Below are 25807 nucleotides of genomic sequence, written 5' to 3' on the forward strand. Positions count from 1 at the left end.
CTGATCATGTCCAGCGCATGTAAGAAGCAAGTTAGCCGACGCGCGACGGGGTGTTTTTATGTCTGTGTTAATGGCAGCCAGGGTGGTGGTAACTAGGTGGTGGTAACTAGCCAGGGTGGTGGTAACTAGCCAGGGTGGTGGTAACTAGGTACAGCCCAACAGTAAATCTAACAGAAACATCAGATTGTATTAAACAATGTTAAACTCACCAACATTGCAGCTGTACGAAAAGCTTGACTTATTATCCTCTTTCTATCTGAAAAGAGTGTTAGAGAGTTCCGCAATTGCACGGCCAAGTAGAAATCAGGCAATACTAAGTATATTTTTGATGTATTTGAAAAAGCACCAACTCACAATACAAGTCAAAGATGTGTGTCATGCAAAGGGACTGTGAAAAGGGTGTCAAAGTCCCATGACGTCACAGAACATGTTTTAAAGAAGCACAGTACATTCATCGGTTACCTTTTACCCTTTTTATTGCTAATAACATATTTGGTTTCGCATAAATAAGTTGTGACTCGTGTAACAAAACAGAAACATGCTGATGATTTGGGTCATACTGTATTATATTATATATATATATATATTCTTCTTTTTTAGTTTTTACATCCCATCAAACTAAAAACGCTTTGATACTGTTTAGCTGTATTTGAGCGTGTGTGTGTGTGTGTGTGTGTGTGTGTGTGTGTGTGTGTGTGTGTGTGTGCGCGCGCGTGCATGCGTGCGCGTGCATGTGTGTGTGTGTGTGTGTGTGTGTTTGTACACAGAACTGGCACTGTTTTCTAACCCCACTCCACGAGAACAATGTAAACCTCAAAACATAAAATCAATCGATAACGCAAAACCGCGTATTTCAACGGGAAACTCCAAATCCCCACAACGTACCAGTATTATACTTATTTCAATTCAGAGAGCCACGTCTGTGTGTCTTGACTTGACTCTGGTGTCTCTCCAGAGGAGAGAGACCATCAAGACATGTTGGGACAGAGAGAGAGAGAGGTGGAGAAGGACCGGCCGGGCGCGGCGGCGCTCGTCTCAAACCTTCTGAGTAAAGTTCTCGGGGAACACTCCCTTGATCGACAGGTCCTTATGTTCCAACCAGTGAGACTCCTTCACCCCCACGAGCCAGCCGTCATCCTGACAACACACAGTATAAACAGATATTTATGTATACAGTATACGTACGTACGTACGTACGTACGTACGTCAGCACATTTCTATATTTTAGTTTAGTAGTAATAAGTCTTTGGAATGTTTAGCGTTTAGTCTAGTTAGTCTAGTTTTGGCTGATTTTATACACTTGCTGAAGATAACTGGAAATAATTTACAAGCTCACATCTCGCCGTGGTCTTGTAGATCTGCTATTCTCAGCACGCAACCTGGGGCTGTATTTTGCGTGTCTTAAGTATACCAGGTCTTATTCCCTAACTTGAGTAAACTAAAGACCTGGAGGCGTGATCAATGCTCTTTGGCCACTCAGAATAGCCAAATGGCATTGATCACGCCTCCAGGTCTTTAGTTTAATCAAGTTAGGGAATAAGACCTGGTACTTAAAGGACCACTTCACCACTTTTCAACCTATCTTCATATAATAGGTCACTAATAATCATGAAAAGATGGCGCATTTTCTTTCTACTCTGTCTGTGTGTCATAGGAGGGCTGTGGGCAGTTCAGATACCGTCTTCCAGTGACATCATCGATGGGGAATCCAAGCTAATAGAAACTGCAGGCTTTCTAGTCCTGAAAAGTTGCAATGCGAAAATGGAAGCCATCGTTCTCACGATAATGGAAATCTAAACATTTTTGTAAAACAATCTTGTTTAAAAAGAAATCTGCCTAATGATGATGTCACTGGAAGACGGTTTCTGAACTGCCCACAGCTTCTATGAGACACAGACAGACCGAGTAGAAAATAATTGCGCCATTTTTTCATGATTATTAGTGAGGACCTATTATATGAAGATAGGTTGAAAAGTGGTGAAGTGGTCCTTTAAGACACGCAAAATACAGCCCTTCAAGTGTGCAATGACTTCTACTGGAGCTCAGGGGTGCTAATGTGTGCTGCATATTTTGTTCAGGGGTGCTCCAACTCCCAGGCATGAGTTGAATCATAAATGAATCACTACAGTGAACAGTAGTGTAACAGTAGTGAACAGTAGTGAACAGTAGTGTAACAGTAGTGGACAGTAGTGAACAGTAGTGTAACAGTGAAGCCAACCTCCTGAAGGTCCGCAAGGCCAAGTACCGCACCTGGGGGGACACCTGGGGGGACGGACAGGGCCTTCTATGTTTCGGCCCCCAGTTGACGTCTCGTTTATCCTTTTATCTTTATAACCCTGTATCTGTTATGTTTTACTTTTTTTTTTTTTCTCTCTTAATAAAGTCTGTTCCTAGTGTTCCCTTGTAAAGCGCTTTGGGTATTTAGAAAAGCGCTATATAAACCTGAGCTATTATTATTAAATCTGAGCTATTGAACAGTAGTGTAACAGTAGTGAACAGTAGTGTAACAGTAGTGTAACAGTAGTGTAACAGTAGTGTAACAGTAGTGAACAGTAGTGTAACAGTAGTGTAACAGCGATGCAGCCGACCAGCACTGACCTGCTCGTCAGGAGCGTCGAAGGCCATCACCAGCACGACGTCGCCCGCCTTCAGCTCCAGCTCATCTCCGTCTGTCGCTGCGTAGTCGTGCACCGCCTTCACCTGGACAAACCATCACGCATATATTAATTTACCTTCACCTGGACAAACCATCACGCATAATTAATTTACCTTCACCTGGACAAACCATCACGCATATATTAATTTACCTTCACCTGGACAAACCATCACGCATATATTAATTTACCTTCACCTGGACAAACCATCACGCATTATTAATTTACCTTCACCTGGACAAACCATCACGCATATATTAATTTACCTTTACCTGGACAAACCATCACGCATATATTAATTTACCTTTACCTGGACAAACCATCACGCATATATTAATTTACCTTTACCTGGACAAACCATCACGCATATATTAATTTACCTTTACCTGGACAAACCATCACGCATATATTAATTTACCTTTACCTGGACAAACCATCACGCATATATTAATTTACCTTTACCTGGACAAACCATCACGCATATATTAATTTACCTTTACCTGGACAAACCATCACGCATATATTAATTTACCTTTACCTGGACAAACCATCACACATATATTAATTTACCTTCACCTGGACAAACCATCACGCATATATTAATTTACCTTCACCTGGACAAACCATCACGCATATATTAATTTACCTTCACCTGGACAAACCATCACGCATAATTAATTTACCTTCACCTGGACAAACCATCACGCATATATTAATTTACCTTCACCTGGACAAACCATCACGCATATATTAATTTACCTTCACCTGGACAAACCATCACGCATAATTAATTTACCTTCACCTGGACAAACCATCACGCATATATTAATTTACCTTTACCTGGACAAACCATCACGCATATATTAATTTACCTTTACCTGGACAAACCATCACGCATATATTAATTTACCTTTACCTGGACAAACCATCACGCATATATTAATTTACCTTCACCTGGACAAACCATCACGCATATATTAATTTACCTTTACCTGGACAAACCATCACGCATATATTAATTTACCTTTACCTGGACAAACCATCACGCATAATTAATTTACCTTCACCTGGACAAACCATCACGCATATATTAATTTACCTTCACCTGGACAAACCATCACGCATATATTAATTTACCTTCACCTGGACAAACCATCACGCATATATTAATTTACCTTCACCTGGACAAACCATCACGCATATATTAATTTACCTTCACCTGGACAAACCATCACGCATATATTAATTTACCTTCACCTGGACAAACCATCACGCATATATTAATTTACCTTCACCTGGACAAACCATCACGCATATATTAATTTACCTTCACCTGGACAAACCATCACGCATATATTAATTTACCTTCACCTGGACAAACCATCACGCATATATTAATTTACCTTCACCTGGACAAACCATCACGCATATATTAATTTACCTTCACCTGGACAAACCATCACGCATATATTAATTTACCTTCACCTGGACAAACCATCACGCATATATTAATTTACCTTCACCTGGACAAACCATCACGCATATATTAATTTACCTTCACCTGGACAAACCATCACGCATATATTAATTTACCTTCACCTGGACAAACCATCACGCATATATTAATTTACCTTCACCTGGACAAACCATCACGCATATATTAATTTACCTTCACCTGGACAAACCATCACGCATATATTAATTTACCTTCACCTGGACAAACCATCACGCATATATTAATTTACCTTCACCTGGACAAACCATCACGCATATATTAATTTACCTTCACCTGGACAAACCATCACGCATATATTAATTTACCTTCACCTGGACAAACCATCACGCATATATTAATTTACCTTTACCTGGACAAACCATCACGCATATATTAATTTACCTTCACCTGGACAAACCATCACGCATATATTAATTTACCTTCACCTGGACAAACCATCACGCATATATTAATTTACCTTTACCTGGACAAACCATCACGCATATATTAATTTACCTTCACCTGGACAAACCATCACGCATATATTAATTTACCTTCACCTGGACAAACCATCACGCATATATTAATTTACCTTCACCTGGACAAACCATCACACATATATTAATTTACCTTCACCTGGACAAACCATCACGCATATATTAATTTACCTTCACCTGGACAAACCATCACGCATATATTAATTTACCTTCACCTGGACAAACCATCACGCATATATTAATTTACCTTTACCTGGACAAACCATTATCATTAATTGCATTATTTATAGCGCTTTTCCAAGTGCTCAAAGCGCTTTACAACGGTTCATTCATTCATACATGCTTTTCAATCGGGGGTTGATAAGAATCCCACCTTGTAGATGAATCCTGGTGGTAGTTCTCCATCGGAGCCGTTGGTCACCACCTCCTAAACCAGAAGAAATCACGTTAAAAAAAATAAAAATAAAAAACTTGTATGTTTTGAAGGGTGGCAGCGGGTACAGGGTTCGATGAGGTCAGATCTGACTGTGACACATTAGGTGTGATTTGCAGGTTTTCATAGTAAACTGCGACCTTGCAGTCGCAATCATAGTACCTGATGATCATGTTTTGGATTTAAAAAATCTTAACTTAACAATTTATTTAATTCAGAATGTATTTTTGAGCTACATCTACTCTTTTCCGGAACTCCGGTTCTCAACGTATACGTGGGGACGTCCAGGGACCCCCAGGGGTCCTTGAGGGGTTCCCAGGGGGTCCGCAGGCAGCTAAATGATTCATAGTTATAGGAACCAAAACTGGACCCTTAAGCCGGGCCTGTAGCTCCAACACTGTATATAGGCTATACCAAATGCAACCAAACGGACCATGCAGGCATGCAGACATGCAGACTGCAGAGCACAAATTATAAAGAAAATTAACACAAAACAGATCAAATGTGGGTCCGAGAGTCTCATCAGACTGGGGTTGAGAACCAGTGAGTTCTGCTTCTACCCTGCCCCCCCCCCGGCCTTCCCCGCCCTGCCTCAGCGTCCCAGTTGGGCTGTGCGTACGGCGAGGTTCCATCATCGCCGGGGGCCGCCGTGTCTTCGTCGTCCCAGCCCCCAGCCCCTCCTCCTCCTCCTCCTCCTCCTCCTCCCCCTGCCTGGGGGGGGGTGTCATCCCCCCAGCCCCCCCCCTGAGCTTCCTCCTCCTGGCGGGGGTTCTGGTGCTGGTCGTCATCCTCCTGCCCCGCGGCGGGCTGCTCCGGCTGGGGGAGGGGTTTTGTCGTTTTTGGAAGGAGGAGGGGCGTTGGATGGAAGGGAAGGAGGAGGGAGCGTTGGATGGAAGGGAAGGAGGAGGGAGCGTTGGATGGAAGGGAAGGAGGAGGTGGCGTTGGATGTAAGGGGAGGAGGGGGTCGTTGGATGGAATGGAGGTTGACATGGGGTGGGGGGGGGGGTGTAATGGCAGCACCCCAGGAGAATTTGGTTTTACGGGTACAATGGGATCAGGGTTGCGTAATAGGGTCACAAAACCAAGAGAGGGAGATTGACAAAAGAGAGTTTTTAAGTCAAGTGTTATTATTATAGGAAAAGAGCTTTCCTTTCATACAGTCCTCAGGTTTTTACTGTGTATGAATGAATGTCCCGCCCGGACGACTCTGCAGGAGGCTAGCCGTTTATTTATCCGTCTTATGGCCCCGCTGGTCCAATCAGTGCCAGGTTCCTTGTATGTATTCATAATGCTGGTCCAATCAGTGCCAGGTTCCTTGTATGTATTCACAGTTTCACACATGTATTTCACTGTTTACAGAAGAACATGCTTACCGTCACCTCCCATGAATCCCAAGATGGCGCCTGTCCCGTGCAGCGGTAACAAACACAAACGGCTAGTGAGATGAGGGTGTGACGCGGACGGTACAACAAGAAAGACTTATGCAACGCCTGAGATTCAAACCCGGGTCTCCCACACAGTGCACTAGAGCCAAACATCTTATCCACTAGCCTAAAGTGCAGACCTTGGCTAGTGTGGGAGGTTGTTAGGCTTTTAATTGGTTCGTCAGGCTTCAGTAACTCTGCTACAACATGAACAGGATGCAACTTGTTTGGAGTGACTCTCCCATAACCAACCGGTCAAAGACTTGGACCGCTGACTCTCCCATAACCAACCGGTCAAAGACTTGGACCGCTGACTCTCCCATAACCAACCGGTCTAAAGACTTGGACCGCTGACTCTCCCATAACCAACCGGTCAAAGACTTGGACCGCTGACTCTCCCATAACCAACCGGTTTAAAGACTTGGACCATAACCAACCGGTCAAAAGACTTGGACCGCTGACTCTCCCATAACCAACCGGTCTAAAGACTTGGACCGCTGACTCTCCCATAACCAACCGGTCTAAAGACTTGGACCGTTGCAACATCCAGTGTAAGTAAGTTCTCCTCGTCCACAAAGACAGGAGAGGCCTGCTGACCTGCGTTGCCGTGGGAACAGGCTGTGTGTACAGAGGCCTGCTGACCTGCGTTGCCGTGGGAACAGGCTGTGTGTACGGAGCCTCGTCGTCAGAAAGGTCGTCTTCGTCCTGGTTGGGGGCGGAGGTCGGACGTGGAGGCGGGCGGTTTGCCGGTGGACCGGGCGGGCCGGGCCTCTGAGTGGCGCACACACACACACACACACACGTACATGCACACACACACACACACACACCCATGCACGTTTGTGTGCACACACATCCACATGCGTGCATGCACAAGAAGTGATGTTAACGCACGCATACACACACGCGCGCACACGAGCAAACACACACACACACACACACACACACACACACACACACACACACACACACACACACCATGCAGAGTTAGTAACCACAGGTTAATAGTTGTAAGAGTTGATGCGTTATTTATTACTGGTAGTACATACTACATAGTATCATAATTATTATTATTATTATTATAGTATAAATCAGTATAGCAGCATTACAGTAGTATTGCCCAAATGGTAGTACACAGTGTTGATGGCCTACAGGTTAGAGGTTAGATAACCAAGTGGGATTGAATCCCCTGCTCGTCAAGCCCAGCTGTGCAGGCAGAGAATCACATCCCTATTCTAGTCTACACAGACAGTGAGGTGTGATTCATAATCGCACAGACAGTGAGGTGTGATTCATAATCACACAGACAGTGAGGTGTGATTCATAATCACACAGACAGTGAGGTGTGATTCATAATCACACAGACAGTGAGGTGTGATTCATAATCGCACAGACAGTGAGGTGGGATTCATAATCACACAGACAGTGAGGTGTGATTCATAATCACACAGACAGTGAGGTGTGATTCATAATCGCACAGACAGTGAGGTGTGATTCATAATCACACAGACAGTGAGGTGTGATTCATAATCACACAGACAGTGAGGTGTGATTCATAATCACACAGACAGTGAGGTGTGATTCATAATCACACAGACAGTGAGGTGTGATTCATAATCACACAGACAGTGAGGTGGGATTCATAATCACACAGACAGTGAGGTGTGATTCATAATCACACAGACAGTGAGGTGTGATTCATAATCACACAGACAGTGAGGTGTGATTCATAATCACACAGACAGTGAGGTGGGATTCATAATCACACAGACAGTGAGGTGGGATTCATAATCGCACAGACAGTGAGGTGGGATTCATAATCGCACAGACAGTGAGGTGGGATTCATAATCACACAGACAGTGAGGTGGGATTCATAATCACACAGACAGTGAGGGTCTCTACTGTACTCTACTGTACCTTTGGTGGTGAGTCGGCGGACTCGCTGTGATTGGCTCCCTCCATCTCGCTGACAAGAGAAGACACAAGAGGGTTGGGCACAATATTACTGACTGACATTTAGGACACCAGTTCAGTACATGGTTAATACCATAGGAGGGCAGCAGAGGGCTTCAAACAGGTAAGCTCCAGTCTCACACAGACAGCAGCAGCAGCAGTTAAAGAAAGACAAAGAAAAGAAACACAGGTGCGCTTCCTCTGGAAACTGCCCTAATTTGTTTAAGGCAGTGAAAAACTCATAAACCAACTAAATGGAAAAAGCGGCACTCCAAAATAAAACTATAAGTCTGGAGGCTACTGCTGTTAATAAACATGAGATATTCCATCTGAGCCAGTCTTGCATCTTTTATTTTGGAGTGCTGCTTTTTTTCTCCATTTAGTTCGTTTATGAGTTAAGCAGCAGTAGTGTTTGGAAAGAAAGGTTTATGTATGAAATACATTCAACAGACAAAAGAAAAAAAACACGTTTTTGCTACGAGTTATACTACATAATATCATACGATATCAAATCATCATGCGATGATGATATATATCTACTGTAAATGAACTCCTGTGAATTTTTTGTGATAATGTGCCGATTAGTTTTCCGGACATTTTGTTACTAGTAACTACGGAAGCCCAGTGGTCCAAAAGCGTTAGAATAAAAATGTCTATGGGATAGTAAAAGAACAAATTGCTTGATTGTTTATTTCATTGTTTATTTCATCGTGGTATTTATTGTTAAATGTTTGGACAAATGGACTTCCATAACATCTTCTCTAGCTGACATATGATTATCAACATCTTGCTCATGTCAAGCATGCTGGGCCAATTGAAACAACCCTCAGGCAGTGAAACGGCCAATCGGAAAGCGAGGACAGAGTCAGACGCAGCAACCAGGAAGTAGCGTTAATGATACGACACACAAGGACGAGGATTGTTATTGGCTGGTTAGTGGAGCCGGGCCGGGCGGGACCGAGAGTGTTATTGGCTGGTTAGTGGAGCCGGGGCCGGGCGGGTCCAATTACCTCTTCCCAGAATCTTCTGTATTTCCTGCTGCCTTATCAACCTTTCTGCAGAGGGACGGTATGAAGTATGAACACATCACTGACGTGACCTTTGACACTGTACTCTTAGGACTTAAGAACACTTTCATCCCGGTGTTCTGTCGGCTACATGTCTAGCATATACACCACACACAGTAACGAGTTAATAATAATAGTTAAACACCTCCAGAGTTACTTTTTATATACCTGGTAGTATATTATTATTTTTACTCCGAAAAGATTACAAAAACCTGTAATCTATTTATTACATTTGAGAGAATTCCACGCCCACAATGCAAGTGTATTTGTGCCCATGGAGCGCACAACTTTGTGCACGGATTCAGGTCGCCTGTGCCTTGTGGCCGTTGATAATATGTCACTGCCTTGACCTCTGTGACCTCTGCCTTGTGCTGCCTTATAGTGGCAGCGGTGGCCGAACGGTTTGCGGAGCGGTCTTGATATCGTGAAGGTCGCTATAGTTCGTATCCCCGGACCGGCACGTTAAAATTACCACCGCTGAAGTGCCCTTGGACAAGGCATTGAACCCCCTACCATGAAATGTTCTATGAGCAGGGCCTGGCTGTAAACAAGTTCTTGAGCTTAGTCCAGTTACCCTGCAGGGTAAACATAGTACCTTTCCTTTCCTTAGTCCAGTTACCCTGGGTAAACATAGTACCTTTTCTTTCCTTAGTCCAGTTACCCTGCAGGGTAAACATAGTACCTTTCCTTTCCTTAGTCCAGTTACCCTGCAGGGTAAACATAGTACCTTTCTTTCTTTCTGTGGCCGTTGACATGTCACTGCCTTGACCTCTGCCATTTCAACGAAGCTCTGTGGCTGTTCGCCCATTTTGTTTTATAGCCTTGCAATGACTCAGTTTGGCTGATTGGTGACTCGTATTATTCCAATGAATTGCAGTCAGTTCTAAAAAGGACCAGTGGTTTTCAACCCTTTTCATGTCAAGGCCCATTATTACTTGCGCAAGCAGAGCGCGCAAGTACTAGTTTCACCCGGGACTCGTATGCACCGTCCCGCCAATTTTGATGCGTATGCACCGTCCCAGCAAATGACGTAATGACTAATTGTGCCTGATACGGCAGTGGTGCCAGATTAGGAGCATTACCTTTAATCCGCCCAACACTAAAACATATCGTCATTACGTCACTAATAGTATACATATGTATAACTAGCTCGCAATGATGACGTAATAAAGATGTAGATTAAAGGACCCAATGCCAGAGTGTAATTGGTTTTCGATGGTGACGTAATGACGATATGTTTTAGTGTCGGGAGGATTAAAGGTAATGCTCTGTATGTAATCTGGCACCACTGCCGTACCAGGCACGAGTAGTCATTACGTTACATGCATAAAGTAGGTAGGTAGCAAATAGTTAAACCTAATAATTCAACATTTCAAACGTTCCTTCACAGAGAAACTGAGATGTATTCTGTATTTGAGCCACACGGAACCACCATTTGATGACATTTAGCCTCTCGGATGCAACACTAAAGAATATGTTTGTTGTCGTTGGGATAGGATTTTGTCTACAATTCCACGCGTTTGCCAAACGTTGACCGAAATAACAATTCTTCTACATCCTCTAATTCTGTAGACTTCTTGTAAATGAAGTAATGCAGATTTCTAACACTAATTTAACTCTTGAGAGTGTCAAATGAAACCAAATGGACCCATCAAATAATGGTCCGCGGCTCAAATGCCAACTAAATAATGGTCAAAGATTGGAGATACAAGGTTTCTGCCCGTGTTCGGAGAGGAGACTCTGGGACCTACTTTGCCTCTTTCTGTTCCTCCAGTTTGGTCATGATGTCATTGAGGTTCTGACTCAGCTGGAGGGAGAGCAGGGAGGAAGAGCAGAGGTTAGGGATGCACCATATAATAATAATAATAATAATAATAATAATACATAATAATAATAAATAATAATAAATAATAATAATAAATAATAATAATAAATCATCATCGGAATCGCTCACATCGGCCCAAACATAATTCCGTATCGGATTATTATTTTATTATTATACGGTCTCAAAATGATCCTGATTATTTCATCGATCAGTTGTGAAAACAGAGTAAAGGGCTATTTATTGATTGATTGAATACTTTATTAACAGGCTTAGGGCCAATAAGGCCCTAGAGCCTACTTAAGACATGCAAAATACAGCCCCTTGTCTCCATTGTGGTTCCTCTGTATAATATAACAGGTTTAGGGCCAATAGGCCCCTAGAGCCCAGGTCTCCATTGTGGTTCCTCTGTATAATATCGGAATGGGTCAGAATCGGCAGGTATGACCCTGCAAATAATCGGAGATCAGATATCGGCCATAATTTCATAGCCGTGCACCCCTAGTACACTACACATGGCAGAGCACACACACGTGAGCACACACACGTACGCACGCACACGCGCACGCACACACACACACACACACACACACACACACACACACACACACACACACACACACACACACACACACACACACACACACACACACACACACACACAGCAGGGGGAAGAAAACATTGGGTCTCACCTTCCCCATTTCTTTGTGGAACATCTCCTGATATCCTGCCATGCTCTGGAATGTATGAACATACAAGCCAACACGACTGGACACACACACACACACACACACACACACACACACACACACACACACACACACACACACACACACACACACACAGTGAGAATATATCTGGATGTTGCACGGTGATATAAAATCACACCTGTGTGAACTGAGTGGTGCAACTCCCCTCTCCCCCCCCCCTCCTCTCCTCTCTCTCTCTCTCTCTCATTAGCAGGCAACAGTGCAGCACTAATACTATCTCTCTCTCTGTTTCTGGAACAACAGCGCCACCTACTGGTACTCATAGTCATATACTGGTGCTCATGGCCACATAGTTAGGTACTGTAGGTAGGTAGGTGAACGAACACATAGGTAGGTGAACACGGACATTGCTGTTCCTTGGAGTGGTTGCACCACTCAAAAATCACACCCGTGTGAACTGAGTGGTGCAACTACAATATAGTGTGCAGCCTTAGTACCTGTCCCCCCAGCAACGATATAGTGTGCAGCCTTAGTACCTGTCCCCCCAGCAACGATATAGTGTGCAGCCTTAGTACCTGTCCCCCCCAGCAACGATATAGTGTGCAGCCTTAGTACCTGTCCCCCCAGCAACGATATAGTGTGCAGCCTTAGTACCTGTCCCCCCAGCAACGATATAGTGTGCAGCCTCAGTATATTGTCCCCACAGCAACGATATAGTGTGCAGCCTTAGTACCTGTCCCCCCAGCAACGATATAGTGTGCAGCCTCAGTACCTGTCCCCACAGCAACGATATAGTGTGCAGCCTTAGTACCTGTCCCCCCCAGCAACGATATAGTGTGCAGCCTAGTACCTGTCCCCCCAGCAACGATATAGTGTGCAGCCTCAGTACCTGTCCCCCCAGCAACGATATAGTGTGCAGCCTTAGTACCTGTCCCCCCAGCAACGATATAGTGTGCAGCCTTAGTACCTGTCCCACAGCGCGGGGAGCTCATCTTGTAGCTCCACATTCAGCTCCTCAAACACCTTCTGGGCTCTCCCCAGCTCCTCCTCCGCCTACACACACACGCACACACACACACACACACACACACACACACACACACACACACACACACACACACACGGACGGACGCGCGCACACACGGACGCGCGCACACACACACGGACGCGCACACACAGAAGAGGAAGCGTGTTGTTTTTGAAGCACTTTTCCTATAAGACATTTTTACAATAGTGTCAATGAGGGAGACGGTTGTTAAGTAAGAAACAGACACACACAGGGCAGATATTGATTAGCAGGAGCAGGTAACATTAAAGTTGGTGTAAGTGATTTTGTGGTTTTGTTTTTTGGTTAAAATAAGTGAGAGAGAGACCTCATCATACAGTACACAGAATATGTACTGTACAGAATAAACAAGTTGAAGTGAACAATAAAAACACAATTGGAACAGGAACACGTTAAAGTGTAAGCTGCTCTCTCCTCATTAGATGAAATTGGTGTCCTGAAAGGGCTATAGCAAACTAAACATACACTTACACCACCTTTAAAGGGATCGTTCACGCCCTAAATTACTTTTTTCCCCCTATCAATTACTCACCCCATGAAGACTTGAATTCATGGACACTTTTTCTCCCATTCCTAAGCCAATATTGATGTGATGACCAGCAGTTGTTCCCTATGGAGACACAAAGAGTCTCCTTTGTGTCTCCATTAGGAGCCCACCACCCGGTCATCAAATTATTGGCATATACTAGGAATGTGACAAACAAAAATAATCTCTATGAATTCAAGGCTTCACGCGGTGTGTAATTGATAGAAATTAAGTAATTTCTTTGAGTGAACTACTACATTTATTTATTATTTTCTTTTTTTTTTGGGTTTAGTAAAGTAATTAATTTCACCTGGTTTCTGGACAAGTTAGTCTGAGCCACCTGGTGTGCTGAGATTAAACCTTGGGCCCAGCTCGGAGCGGCCATTTCCAACAGGGCGGTTTGCTACGGCAGCATGCACCATGCAGAGGACAGGACACAGAGAAAGACAGAGGAAAGGACACAGAGATAGACAGAGGACAGAGGAAAGGACACAGAGAAAGGACACAAGGAAAGGACACAGAGAAAGGACACAGAGAAAGACAGAGGACAGAGGAAAGGACACAGAGAAAGGACACAGAGAAAGGACACAAGGAAAGACAGAGGACAGAGGAAAGGACACAGAGAAAGGACACAAGGAAAGGACACAGAGAAAGGACACAGAGAAAGACAGAGGACAGAGGAAAGGACACAGAGAAAGGACACAGAGAAAGGACACAAGGAAAGACAGAGGACAGAGGAAAGGACACAGAGAAAGGACACAAGGAAAGGACACAGAGAAAGGACACAGAGAAAGACAGAGGACAGAGGAAAGGACACAGAGAAAGGACACAGAGAAAGGACACAGAGAAAGGACACAAGGAAAGACAGAGGACAGAGGAAAGGACACAGAGAAAGGACACAAGGAAAGGACACAGAGAAAGGACACAGAGAAAGACAGAGGACAGAGGAAAGGACACAGAGAAAGGACACAAGGAAAGGACACAGAGAAAGGACACAGAGAAAGACAGAGGACAGAGGAAAGGACACAGAGAAAGGACACAGAGAAAGGACACAGAGAAAGGACACAGAGAAAGACAGAGGACAGAGGAAAGGACACAGAGAAAGGACACAGAGAAAGACAGAGGAAAGGACACAGAGAAAGACAGAGGAAAGGACACAGAGAAAGACAGAGGAAAGGACACAGAGAAAGACAGAGGAAAGGACACAGAGATAGACAGAGAAAGGACACAGGGAAAGGACACAGAGAAAGGACACAGGGAAAGGACACAGAGAAAGGACACAGGGAAAGGACACAGAGATAGACAGACAGCAGGAAGACAGAACAGAGAGAGAGAGAGAGAGAGAGAGAGAGAGAGAGAGAGAGAGAGAGAGAGAGAGAGAGACAGAGACAGAGACAGAGTAAACAAGGAAAGGACACAGAGATAGACAGAGGAAAGGACACAGAGAAAGGACACAAGGAAAGGACACAGAGATAGACAGAGGAAAGGACACAGAGAAAGACAGACAGCAGGAAGACAGAACAGAACAGAGAGAGAGAGAGAGAGAGAGAGAGAGAGAGAGAGAGAGAGAGAGAGTGAGAGAGAGAGAAATAAACATGGGCAGAAAGAGAAACGATATAGAGAAGTGAGAAGGAACCGCCCACTCGCTCAGCACCACCTGCACGAGGAGACCACCCTGCACGAGGAGACCGCCTGCACGAGGAGACCGCCTGCACGAGGAGACCACCTGATACAACTGAACAACTGCTGCGCTCAACAACAGCATCATCATAGATCCGCGTGTCCGTGCATGTGCGACCTACGAGCAGGACGGTGCGCACCATGAACTGTCAATCAAATCCGCGACCGCAAGAGCCACCATTCTAGGAATGAAGCGATCAGAAAGTGCACAACACTGGACCAGTCTGAGGCTGCAGGGAAAACTGGCTCTTCTTCCCTTTGCAAACCACTCATTATCACACTCTATACTGTCAAATAACACCATAGGTGAGGACATTCTCATTTTCACTATTAAAGCCCGTTTACAGGTGTTGCCGACCAAGTTCAACTTGGCAACCTGGTACCCATCAGCACACGACCCACACTGCATCCTACATCCAGTACCACATGACAAAGAAACAGTCGCACACATCTTAAATGGTTGCAGCCACTATAAAGGACTGTACATTGCCAGACATGACCGTCTGGTGGACCTGGTCTCAGACAAGATCAGAGGAGTACAGGACAGGACAACAAGAATGTATAAACACAGCACTGTAAAAATAGACTGGTTTGATCACAATGACACGCATGTCAATTCACTACAAGATATTCCAAATACCCCAGATATTGTGTTCATCAATGAAATTTGAAAAACTGTCACTATATTTGAAATAGGCTTCCCATTTGATTTGTATATGGACACTTGTTTTACATCCAAACTTATGAAATATCAGCTTCTGGTGGAACGTATTATGGCCTTGGGATATAACTGTCAACTTATTGTCCTTATATTTGGAAGTCTGGGCCATGTCCATGAACTTGTGCTCAGGGGTTTGCAATTGGGTGGATTGCTAAAAACAAATGCAAAAAAGCTGGCTAAATACTGTTCTGTCTCAGCTACTATGGGCAGTCTGTCTGTCTGTCTGGAGAAGGCGTTGTTTCATTTATCCCTAGGTGGCTTAAAAAACCCAAAACAAACATCCTGTCTAGTAGTAACAAGTATATAGTATGTCAACAATGTGCTATATATATTTTTTTTCTCTTCTTTTCCCTCTGTGTGTTAAGCATGTGCAGCAGCTTGGTTGGACCATATAATGTATAACCTTATTCTGACCAGTGTTTGGGTCTATTCTGTATACGCCACTTGTGCAGATCCAAATAAAATAATTCAAATGTGTGTGTGTGTGTGTGTGTGTGTGTGTGTGTGTGTGTGTGTGTGTGTGTGTGTGTGTGCACGTGCACGTGGGGAGGGGGGGGGGGGGGTCTACAACTTTAGCATTCAACAAGATAGTTCCTGCCAAGTTTAACATGAGACGGAGACACCTATCCTAGGCCTGCAATGCCAGCGTGCAACCGGAAACCCCATGATGGACTTCCAGACGAAGCGCCACCAAGTGGCGAGAAGGGGCGACAACATCACACCTGCCTCATGGCCCTCAACCCAGGAGACCCCGTCAGGATAACGCGCCGCGTCCTCTCTTCTCAAACCTTTTGGGCCCCAGGACAACAACCTTTTGGGCCCCAGGACAACCTTTTGGGCCCCAGGACAACTTTTGGGCCCCAGGACAACAACCTTTTGGGCCCCAGGACAACAACCCTTTGGGCCCCAGGACAAGCTTTTGGGCCCCAGGACAACAACCTTTTGGGCCCCAGGACAACCTTTTGGGCCCCAGGACACCAACCTTTTGGGCCCCAGGACAACCTCTTGGGCCCCAGGACACCAACCTTTTGGGCCCCAGGACAACTTCTTGGGCCCCAGGACACCAACCTTTTGGGCCCCAGGACAACAACCTTTTGGGCCCCAGGACAACAACCTTTTGGGCCCCAGGACACCAACCTTTTGGGCCCCAGGACAACCTCTTGGGCCCCAGAACACCAACCTTTTGGGCCCCAGGACAACCTCTTGGGCCCCAGGACAACCTCTTGGGCCCCAGGACACCAACCTTTTGGGCCCCAGGACACCCCCTGTAAATAACCCTTTCGTCCACGGCACCCCCTGAATGACACATTGTCATTTGTGGGACAGATTGAAAGTAAATAACTTGACATTTAACCACTTCTACCCCAGAATAGAGGGCCTGCGTGTGACATCATCATCAAACCCGGAAGTTATGCGGGAACGCCTATTCTGACTGAGTGGCAAAAAAACCTACTTTTCTGGCCTCGACAGCCCAGACATCCAAACAGAAAAGTCATGTCTGATTGCATTAAATGACTTTAAACAACATTAAACTCACTTTGCCTCTCGATCTGCCATTCACTTTTATGCATGCGCAGACCCCTCCCCCGTTCTGGGGGGGAGAACGTAAGAACGTTCACCAAATATTCTATACAAGCTACACAGGCTCGTAGCTTTTAGATGTGCGATCACCAGAGATTTGGTGTGGCTGGAAAAACAGCTCACCAAGTACGGTCTGTTTTACTACATCTAAGTGGTTAAACTCAAGTGATATCCATAACTTCCAAATAATATCATCTATAAGTATTCTGAGGCACCCCTGGACTGGACTTATGTCATGGCACTCTAGTTTGAGAAACCCTGTTCTACTCTCACAACACACACACACACAGACACAGACACACACACAGACACACAGACACAAGGTCAGGTGATCACAAGGTCAGGTGATCACAAGGTCAGGTGATCACAAGGTCAGGTGATCACCGACACTGTGGTGTCGGGAGGGGCGATCTCACTCTCGGTGTCAACAACGACAAGAAGCTTTTTTCCCCCTCATTTTATTCTCCTCTGTTCCTTTTCCTGACAACTGCTAACGGTTGGAAGTTGTGCGACAAAGAGAATTGCACCTACTTTTCTACACCTGTGAAACTATGAGGTGACAATAAAGTGGAAGTGGAAGAGATAAGATAAGAGATAAGGACATATATAATAATATATAATATATATATAATAATAGGAGAGACAGAGAGATGTAAGGACATAATAGGAGGAAAATAAAAGGTGAAAAGTGGAACAGAGAGAAACGACAATGCAAGACCAACAGGCATGTTAATTAAGCCACTAGATGAATTAGTCACTGAGAAAACACCTTTAAGTTTCAAATAACATAATAAAGATAAATGATGTCATGCAGTGGTTCCCAATGTCAAGGACCCCCAAATTGACACTAATTGGCCCGCGGACCCCCATTTGAAAAGATATGCCAGGGACCCCCAGGGACCCCCATAAGAGATGATTTTAAGTCTCTAGCAGTGATTCTCAACCCGTTTCATTTCAAGTCTACAGGAATCAAATCAAATCAAGAGTGAACAAATGGACCCGGTAGGGACCATTTGTACACTCTCAAGAGTCACAGACCCATGAGGGTCCATTTGGGACCCCCTGGAACTCCCTCAAGGGCCCCTGGGGGTCCCCGTGGGACCCCACTTTGGGGACCACTGATGGCATGTATTATATTATGTGAGTAAACAGTAACTTGAATTCTTGTTTAATGTTCAAACACACCCAAACATACATTTTAAAGACAAATACATAGCAGTCAATGCAATGCACAAACAACAGTGTTGACTCATCACACACTGTTACTGTACCTTACTGTACTTATCACACACTGTTACTGTACCTTACTGTACTTATCACACACTGTAGTGTTACTGTACTTATCACACACTGTTACTGTATCTTACTGTACTTATCACACACTGTTACTGTACCTTACTGTACTTATCACACACTGTAGTGTTACTGTACTTATCACACACTGTTACTGTATCTTACTGTACTTATCACACACTGTAGTGTTACTGTACTTATCACACACTGTTACTGTATCTTACTGTACTTATCACACACTGTAGTGTTACTGTACTTATCACACACTGTTACTGTATCTTACTGTACTTATCACACACTGTAGTGTTACTGTACTTATCACACAGTTACTGTACTCATCACACACTGTTACTGTACCTTACTGTACTCATCACACACTGTTACTGTACCTTACTGTACTCATCACACACTGTTACTGTATCTTCCTGTACTTATCACACACTGTAGTGTTACTGTACTCATCACACACTGTTACTGTACCTTACTGTACTTATCACACACTGTAGTGTTACTGTACTTATCACACACTGTTACTGTATCTTACTGTACTCATCACACACTGTTACTGTACCTTACTGTACTTATCACACACTGTAGTGTTACTGTACTTATCACACACTGTTACTGTACCTTACTGTACTCATCACACACTGTTACTGTACTCATCACACACTGTTACTGTACCTTACTGTACTTATCACACACTGTTACTGTACCTTACTGTACTTATCACACACTGTTACTGTACCTTACTGTACTTATCACACACTGTTACTGTATCTTACTGTACTCATCACACACTGTTACTGTACCTTACTGTACTTATCACACACTGTAGTGTTACTGTACTTATCACACACTGTTACTGTATCTTACTGTACTTATCACACAGTTACTGTACTCATCACACACTGTTACTGTATCTTACTGTACTCATCACACACTGTTACTGTACTCATCACACACTGTTACTGTACCTTACTGTACTTATCACACACTGTTACTGTATCTTACTGTACTTATCACACACTGTAGTGTTACTGTACTCATCACACACTGTTACTGTATCTTACTGTACTTATCACACACTGTAGTGTTACTGTACTTATCACACACTGTAGTGTTACTGTACTTATCACACACTGTAGTGTTACTGTACTTATCACACACTGTAGTGTTACTGTACTTATCACACACTGTTACTGACTGTACTTATCACACACTGTTACTGTACTCATCACACACTGTTACTGTACCTTACTGTACTTATCACACACTGTAGTGTTACTGTACTTATCACACACTGTTACTGTATCTTACTGTACTTATCACACACTGTAGTGTTACTGTACTTATCACACACTGTAGTGTTACTGTACTTATCACACTCTGTTACTGTACTCATCACACACTGTTACTGTACTTATCACACTGTTACTGTACCTTACTGTACTTATCACACTGTAGTGTTACTGTACTCATCACACACTGTTACTGTACCTTACTGTACTTATCACACTGTAGTGTTACTGTACTCATCACACACTGTTACTGTACTCATCACACACTGTTACTGTACTCATCACACACTGTTACTGTACCTTGGCGATCTTGGCCTCGTCCTTCTTCTTCCCTTTCTGTACTGAAGCAAAGTGATGTCTGGCGCTGTCGAAGTCTGTCATCTTCCTCTCGCGCTTCGCTATGCGGGCCTGCGGGGTGGGGGGGGGGGGGGTATGAGGTCATTAGGACCAGAGTATGAGGTCATTAGGACCTACAGTATGAGGTCATTAGGACCTACAGTGTGAGGTCATGCTTCAGATACCAGCGTTAGTGTCAAAGTGTCCTTGAGCAAGACTCTGAACCCCTGATTGCTCCTGATGTGCAGGTTGTTGGTGCCTTGCATACATGCTGAGATGCTACACTATGCTGTACATGACTGAACACTCACAGACACACAGACACACAGACCTTAATGTCAGTGAACTGGGTGAGGTAACAGACACACAGACACACAGACCTTAATGTCAGTGAACTGGGTAAGGTAACAGACACTGCAGACACACAGACCTTAATGTCAGTGAACTGGGTCAGGTAACAACAGACACACAGACATACAGACCTTAATGTCAGTGAACTGGGTCAGGTAAGTGTCCATCGAGATCACGGAGTCGTCTGTGACCTTGTCATGATAGTCTGTCCACAGCACGTCTGTCTCCTGCAAGACACACACACACACACACACACACACACACACACACACACACACACACACACACACACACACACACACACACACACACACACACACACACACACACACACACACACACACACACACACACACACACACACACACACGCAGTCAGTCTACTGGTGGAACAACTCATTAGAATGAATTAACCACCGAAGAAGACATCTGTAGGGCAGCTATAGAACTTCTTGTAATTAATCACCGGAAGAAGATTATAGGGGAGCTACGACTCCTAATTAACCAACGAAGAAGAAGAATATAGAGTAGGCAGCTAGCTGCCTTTTACCTCCAGGTTATAATCCATCTCTTTCTCAATCATCTCCTGTGGAGGCGTGGCAGGAAGGAAGTGAGAAACATGCAGTGATTGGAAACATAAAGACACTGAAGATGTGAGTGAGTTATTGAGAGGAGAGTGTCCATACCCGAAGGCGGGGTTGGCGAAAGAGCCTTTCTGTGTGGAGTTTGCATGTTCTCCCCGTGTCCCCTAGGGTAGGTACCCTCACAAAAACATGCAGTAATCCTGGTCTCTAAACTGCCTCCCCCTGGTCAGCCGGGGCGCCTGATGGAGGGGAAAGGAACTGGTTGGAATAACGTGTTCCTTCCACGCGCTACGTCCAACCAGGGAAACTCCCTCCTGTCAGGTGTGAAGGAGCAACTTGGACACTCAGGCATGAAGGAAGCATGAGTTCAAGTCCGTTGCTCTCCCCTTGTCCCCCATATATGGGGACTAGGTTGGTGGAGGGTGTGTAGAGCCCAGGATCACATTAGATATTTGACACAGGGGTGAAAAATGCGTTACAAAATCGTGGGATACAAAATATATTTAAAAAAAAAGGAGAGGAGAGGAGAGGTGAAGAACTGTTCCCTGGTTTGCTGTTGTTCTTAAAGAGGGATCGGAAAGTGGGCTTGACTTATAGGAGATCCTTTGACACAAAATACACTCATGAATTATTATATACTGTACATTCGAGCCCTGTGACACTCTCCCTCTCTGTGCGTGCGTGCGCACACGCACACACAGACACACACACACACGGAGACAGAGAGAGAGAGAGAGCGAGAGAGAGAGAGAGAGTAAGATTGCCTTTAATCTCTCACCTCTGCCATGGAGTCGATCTCCTCCTTGCCAAACCAATCAGGTTCATACATATCTGCCAGACAATCCTGTAGTCTCCGCGATGCCTGGTGCATGGCTGACACACACACACACACACACACACACACACACACACACACACACAGAGAGAGAGAGAGAGAGAGAGAGAGAGAGAGAGAGAGAGAGAGAGATAATTCAGTTAATCATTTGATCAAAGTGAGAGTGCATTCTTTGCCACTAATCATTGATGCAAAGCATACCAAAAAGGCTCCGTCGTGCATAGCACGCAGACATTACAAAATAGCCCATAAGGCAATAATATACATATCAGAAACCAATCTCTCTCACAGACAAGATGTATATCCTTACTTTTAACTGCTACGAGGTACGCTTTCAAGTCCTTCTGCAATGTCGTGCCCTCCGTCTGGAAGCACAGACACAGTGTGAGTCGTGTGAGCATCAATTTACAATTTACAATTTAGGCATTTAGCAGACGCTCTTAATCCAGAGCGACTTACATTAAGCAAGAACAAAAAAGCATGGGAATACATCACATAAAAACATTTATCATGAAACATGCGTAAGCTAAGAAAGTAACAGTGGAATATCTATAATGAAATAAGCTATACATCTATACTACTATGCTATACATATGTACTATGACGTGCTATGACTATATACAATGCACTGTCTACATAACATGCTATAAGTCTGAGTGAGTCACGGTATTTCTGTCATCGCACGTTCTCAAACAATGTTCACATCGAGGGTTCACATCGATGCTCGGTATTTGGCCCGACTGAAAATACTTTGTGCTAGAGGGAGTATCCAAGTATAGCTGATCTACGAGCTTTATTTTTATCACGTATCATCGAGCATTGCTTCTCTGACCTGGAGTTGTCCTGGGTCGTTCTGCTTCGGCTGTACTCTACTGTAATCTACTGTACTGGGTCGTCTGCTTCGGCAGTACTCTCTTCTCTGTATAGTGTATAGGCTACTCATCGTTTCATCGTACAGATATTCTACTGTAGATGTACTATTTCTATGTGTTCTATGTTCTATGTTTCTATTCTATTTGATGTATTACCGTGTGTTGGTCTTGCTTACTGTAAATCGCTCTGGATTAATGCCTAAATTGTAACGTTAACGTGTTAACGTGCTTCACAGGAAATGCACGGAGCCATGAAAAATAAAATGTAAATTGTGTAAATTGTACCAGCTCAGTGGCCTTGTGGTTAGAGTGTCCGCCCTGAGACTGGGAGGTCGGGGTTCGATCCCCGGCCGGGTCATACCAAAGACTCTAAATATGGGACCCAGTGCCTCCCTGCTTGACACTCAGCATCAAGGGTTGGATTGGGGGTAAATCCCTGCGACATACTAGCGTCATGTCCAGGGGGTGTACTTGTACATCAAGCTGCCTCACGCTACAGAAACAGATATGGGCCTCATGGCTCGGCAAGGCTACTTACTTACGTAAATAAAAGAGCAACATACTGTAGGCCTACTGTATATTTCTGTACAGTAGGGGAACAACAAAAAGCACGTCTAGTAGCGAAAGTCCCTAGAAAGTGAGAGTAAGTAAGAGGCTCTGACTGACCATCTGTTTGTTGAAGTTCGCCACCAGCTCTTCAAAGGCCACGTCTCTGGTCTCGTCTGCTTTGCCCAGCTTCTGCATAACCTGAGAAAAGACACAACACCTCAAATTACACCACCATACTACTGGAAGTTCATTACAACGCAGAACACAACACCTCAAATTACACCACCATACTACTGGAAGTTCATTACAACGCAGAACACAACACCTCAAATTACACCACCATACTACTGGAGGTTCATTACAACGCAGAACACAACACCTCAAATTACACCACCATACTACTGGAAGTTCATTACAACGCAGAACACAACACCTCAAATACACCACCATACTACTGGAAGTTCATCACAACACAGAACACAACACCTCAAATACACCACCATACTACTGGAAGTTCATCACAACACAGAACACAACACCTCAAATACACCACCATACTACTGGAAGTTCATCACAACACAGAACACAACACCTCAAATACACCACCATACTACTGGAAGTTCATTACAACGCAGAACACAACACCTCAAATACACCACCATACTACTGGAAGTTCATCACAACACAGAACACAACACCTCAAATACACCACCATACTACTGGAAGTTCATTACAACACAGAACACAACACCTCAAATACACCACCATACTACTGGAAGTTCATTACAACGCAGAACACAACACCTCAAATACACCACCATACTACTGGAAGTTCATCACAACACAGAACACAACACCTCAAATACACCACCATACTACTGGAAGTTCATCACAACACAGAACACAACACCTCAAATACACCACCATACTACTGGAAGTTCATCACAACACAGAACACAACACCTCAAATACACCACCATACTACTGGAAGTTCATTACAACGCAGAACACAACACCTCAAATACACCACCATACTACTGGAAGTTCATCACAACACAGAACACAACACCTCAAATACACCACCATACTACTGGAAGTTCATTACAACACAGAACACAACACCTCAAATACACCACCATACTACTGGAAGTTCATCACAACACAGAACACAACACCTCAAATACACCACCATACTACTGGAAGTTCATTACAACGCAGAACACAACACCTCAAATTACACCACCATACTACTGGAAGTTCATTACAACGCAGAACACAACACCTCAAATACACCACCATACTACTGGAAGTTCATTACAACGCAGAACACAACACCTCAAATACACCACCATACTACTGGAAGTTCATTACAACGCAGAACACAACACCTCAAATTACACCACCATACTACTGGAAGTTCATTACAACGCAGAACACAACACCTCAAATACACCACCATACTACTGGAAGTTCATTACAACGCAGAACACAACACCTCAAATTACACCACCATACTACTGGAAGTTCATTACAACGCAGAACACAACACCTCAAATACACCACCATACTACTGGAAGTTCATTACAACGCAGAACACAACACCTCAAATACACCACCATACTACTGGAAGTTCATCACAACGCAGAACACAACACCTCAAATTACACCACCATACTACTGGAAGTTCATTACAACGCAGAACACAACACCTCAAATTACACCACCATACTACTGGAAGTTCATCACAACGCAGAACACAACACCTCAATTACACCACCATACTACTGGAAGTTCATTACAACGCAGAACACAACACCTCAAATACACCACCATACTACTGGAAGTTCATTACAACGCAGAACACAACACCTCAAATTACACCACCATACTACTGGAAGTTCATTACAACGCAGAACACAACACCTCAAATACACCACCATACTACTGGAAGTTCATTACAACGCAGAACACAACACCTCAAATACACCACCATACTACTGGAAGTTCATTACAACACAGAACACAACACCTCAAATACACCACCATACTACTGGAAG

At 44.2% G+C, this 25807-nt stretch overlaps 1 protein-coding gene across 1 annotated transcript in view; it reads right to left on the bottom strand.

The window, feature by feature from the left end:
* Window positions 1-454: 454 nt before the first annotated feature.
* Window positions 455-25807, bottom strand: part of bin1b (bridging integrator 1b) — a 44709-nt gene continuing 19356 nt past the window's right edge. The window contains exons 2-14 of the mRNA XM_080758467.1: window positions 23868-23948; window positions 22640-22694; window positions 22273-22367; window positions 21043-21138; window positions 20525-20632; window positions 13024-13109; window positions 12039-12114; window positions 11276-11331; window positions 9468-9512; window positions 8422-8470; window positions 5020-5073; window positions 2599-2700; window positions 455-1137 (exon numbers count right to left, since the gene is read on the bottom strand). Coding sequence (XP_080614593.1) covers window positions 1036-1137; window positions 2599-2700; window positions 5020-5073; window positions 8422-8470; window positions 9468-9512; window positions 11276-11331; window positions 12039-12114; window positions 13024-13109; window positions 20525-20632; window positions 21043-21138; window positions 22273-22367; window positions 22640-22694; window positions 23868-23948 — 1005 coding nt within the window. The 3' untranslated portion in view covers window positions 455-1035. The remainder of the gene's footprint in view (window positions 1138-2598; window positions 2701-5019; window positions 5074-8421; window positions 8471-9467; window positions 9513-11275; window positions 11332-12038; window positions 12115-13023; window positions 13110-20524; window positions 20633-21042; window positions 21139-22272; window positions 22368-22639; window positions 22695-23867; window positions 23949-25807) is intronic.

Source organism: Protomyctophum bolini (assembly GCF_963924005.1).
Source record: "Protomyctophum bolini genome assembly, chromosome: 24".
Taxonomy (NCBI): domain Eukaryota; kingdom Metazoa; phylum Chordata; class Actinopteri; order Myctophiformes; family Myctophidae; genus Protomyctophum; species Protomyctophum bolini.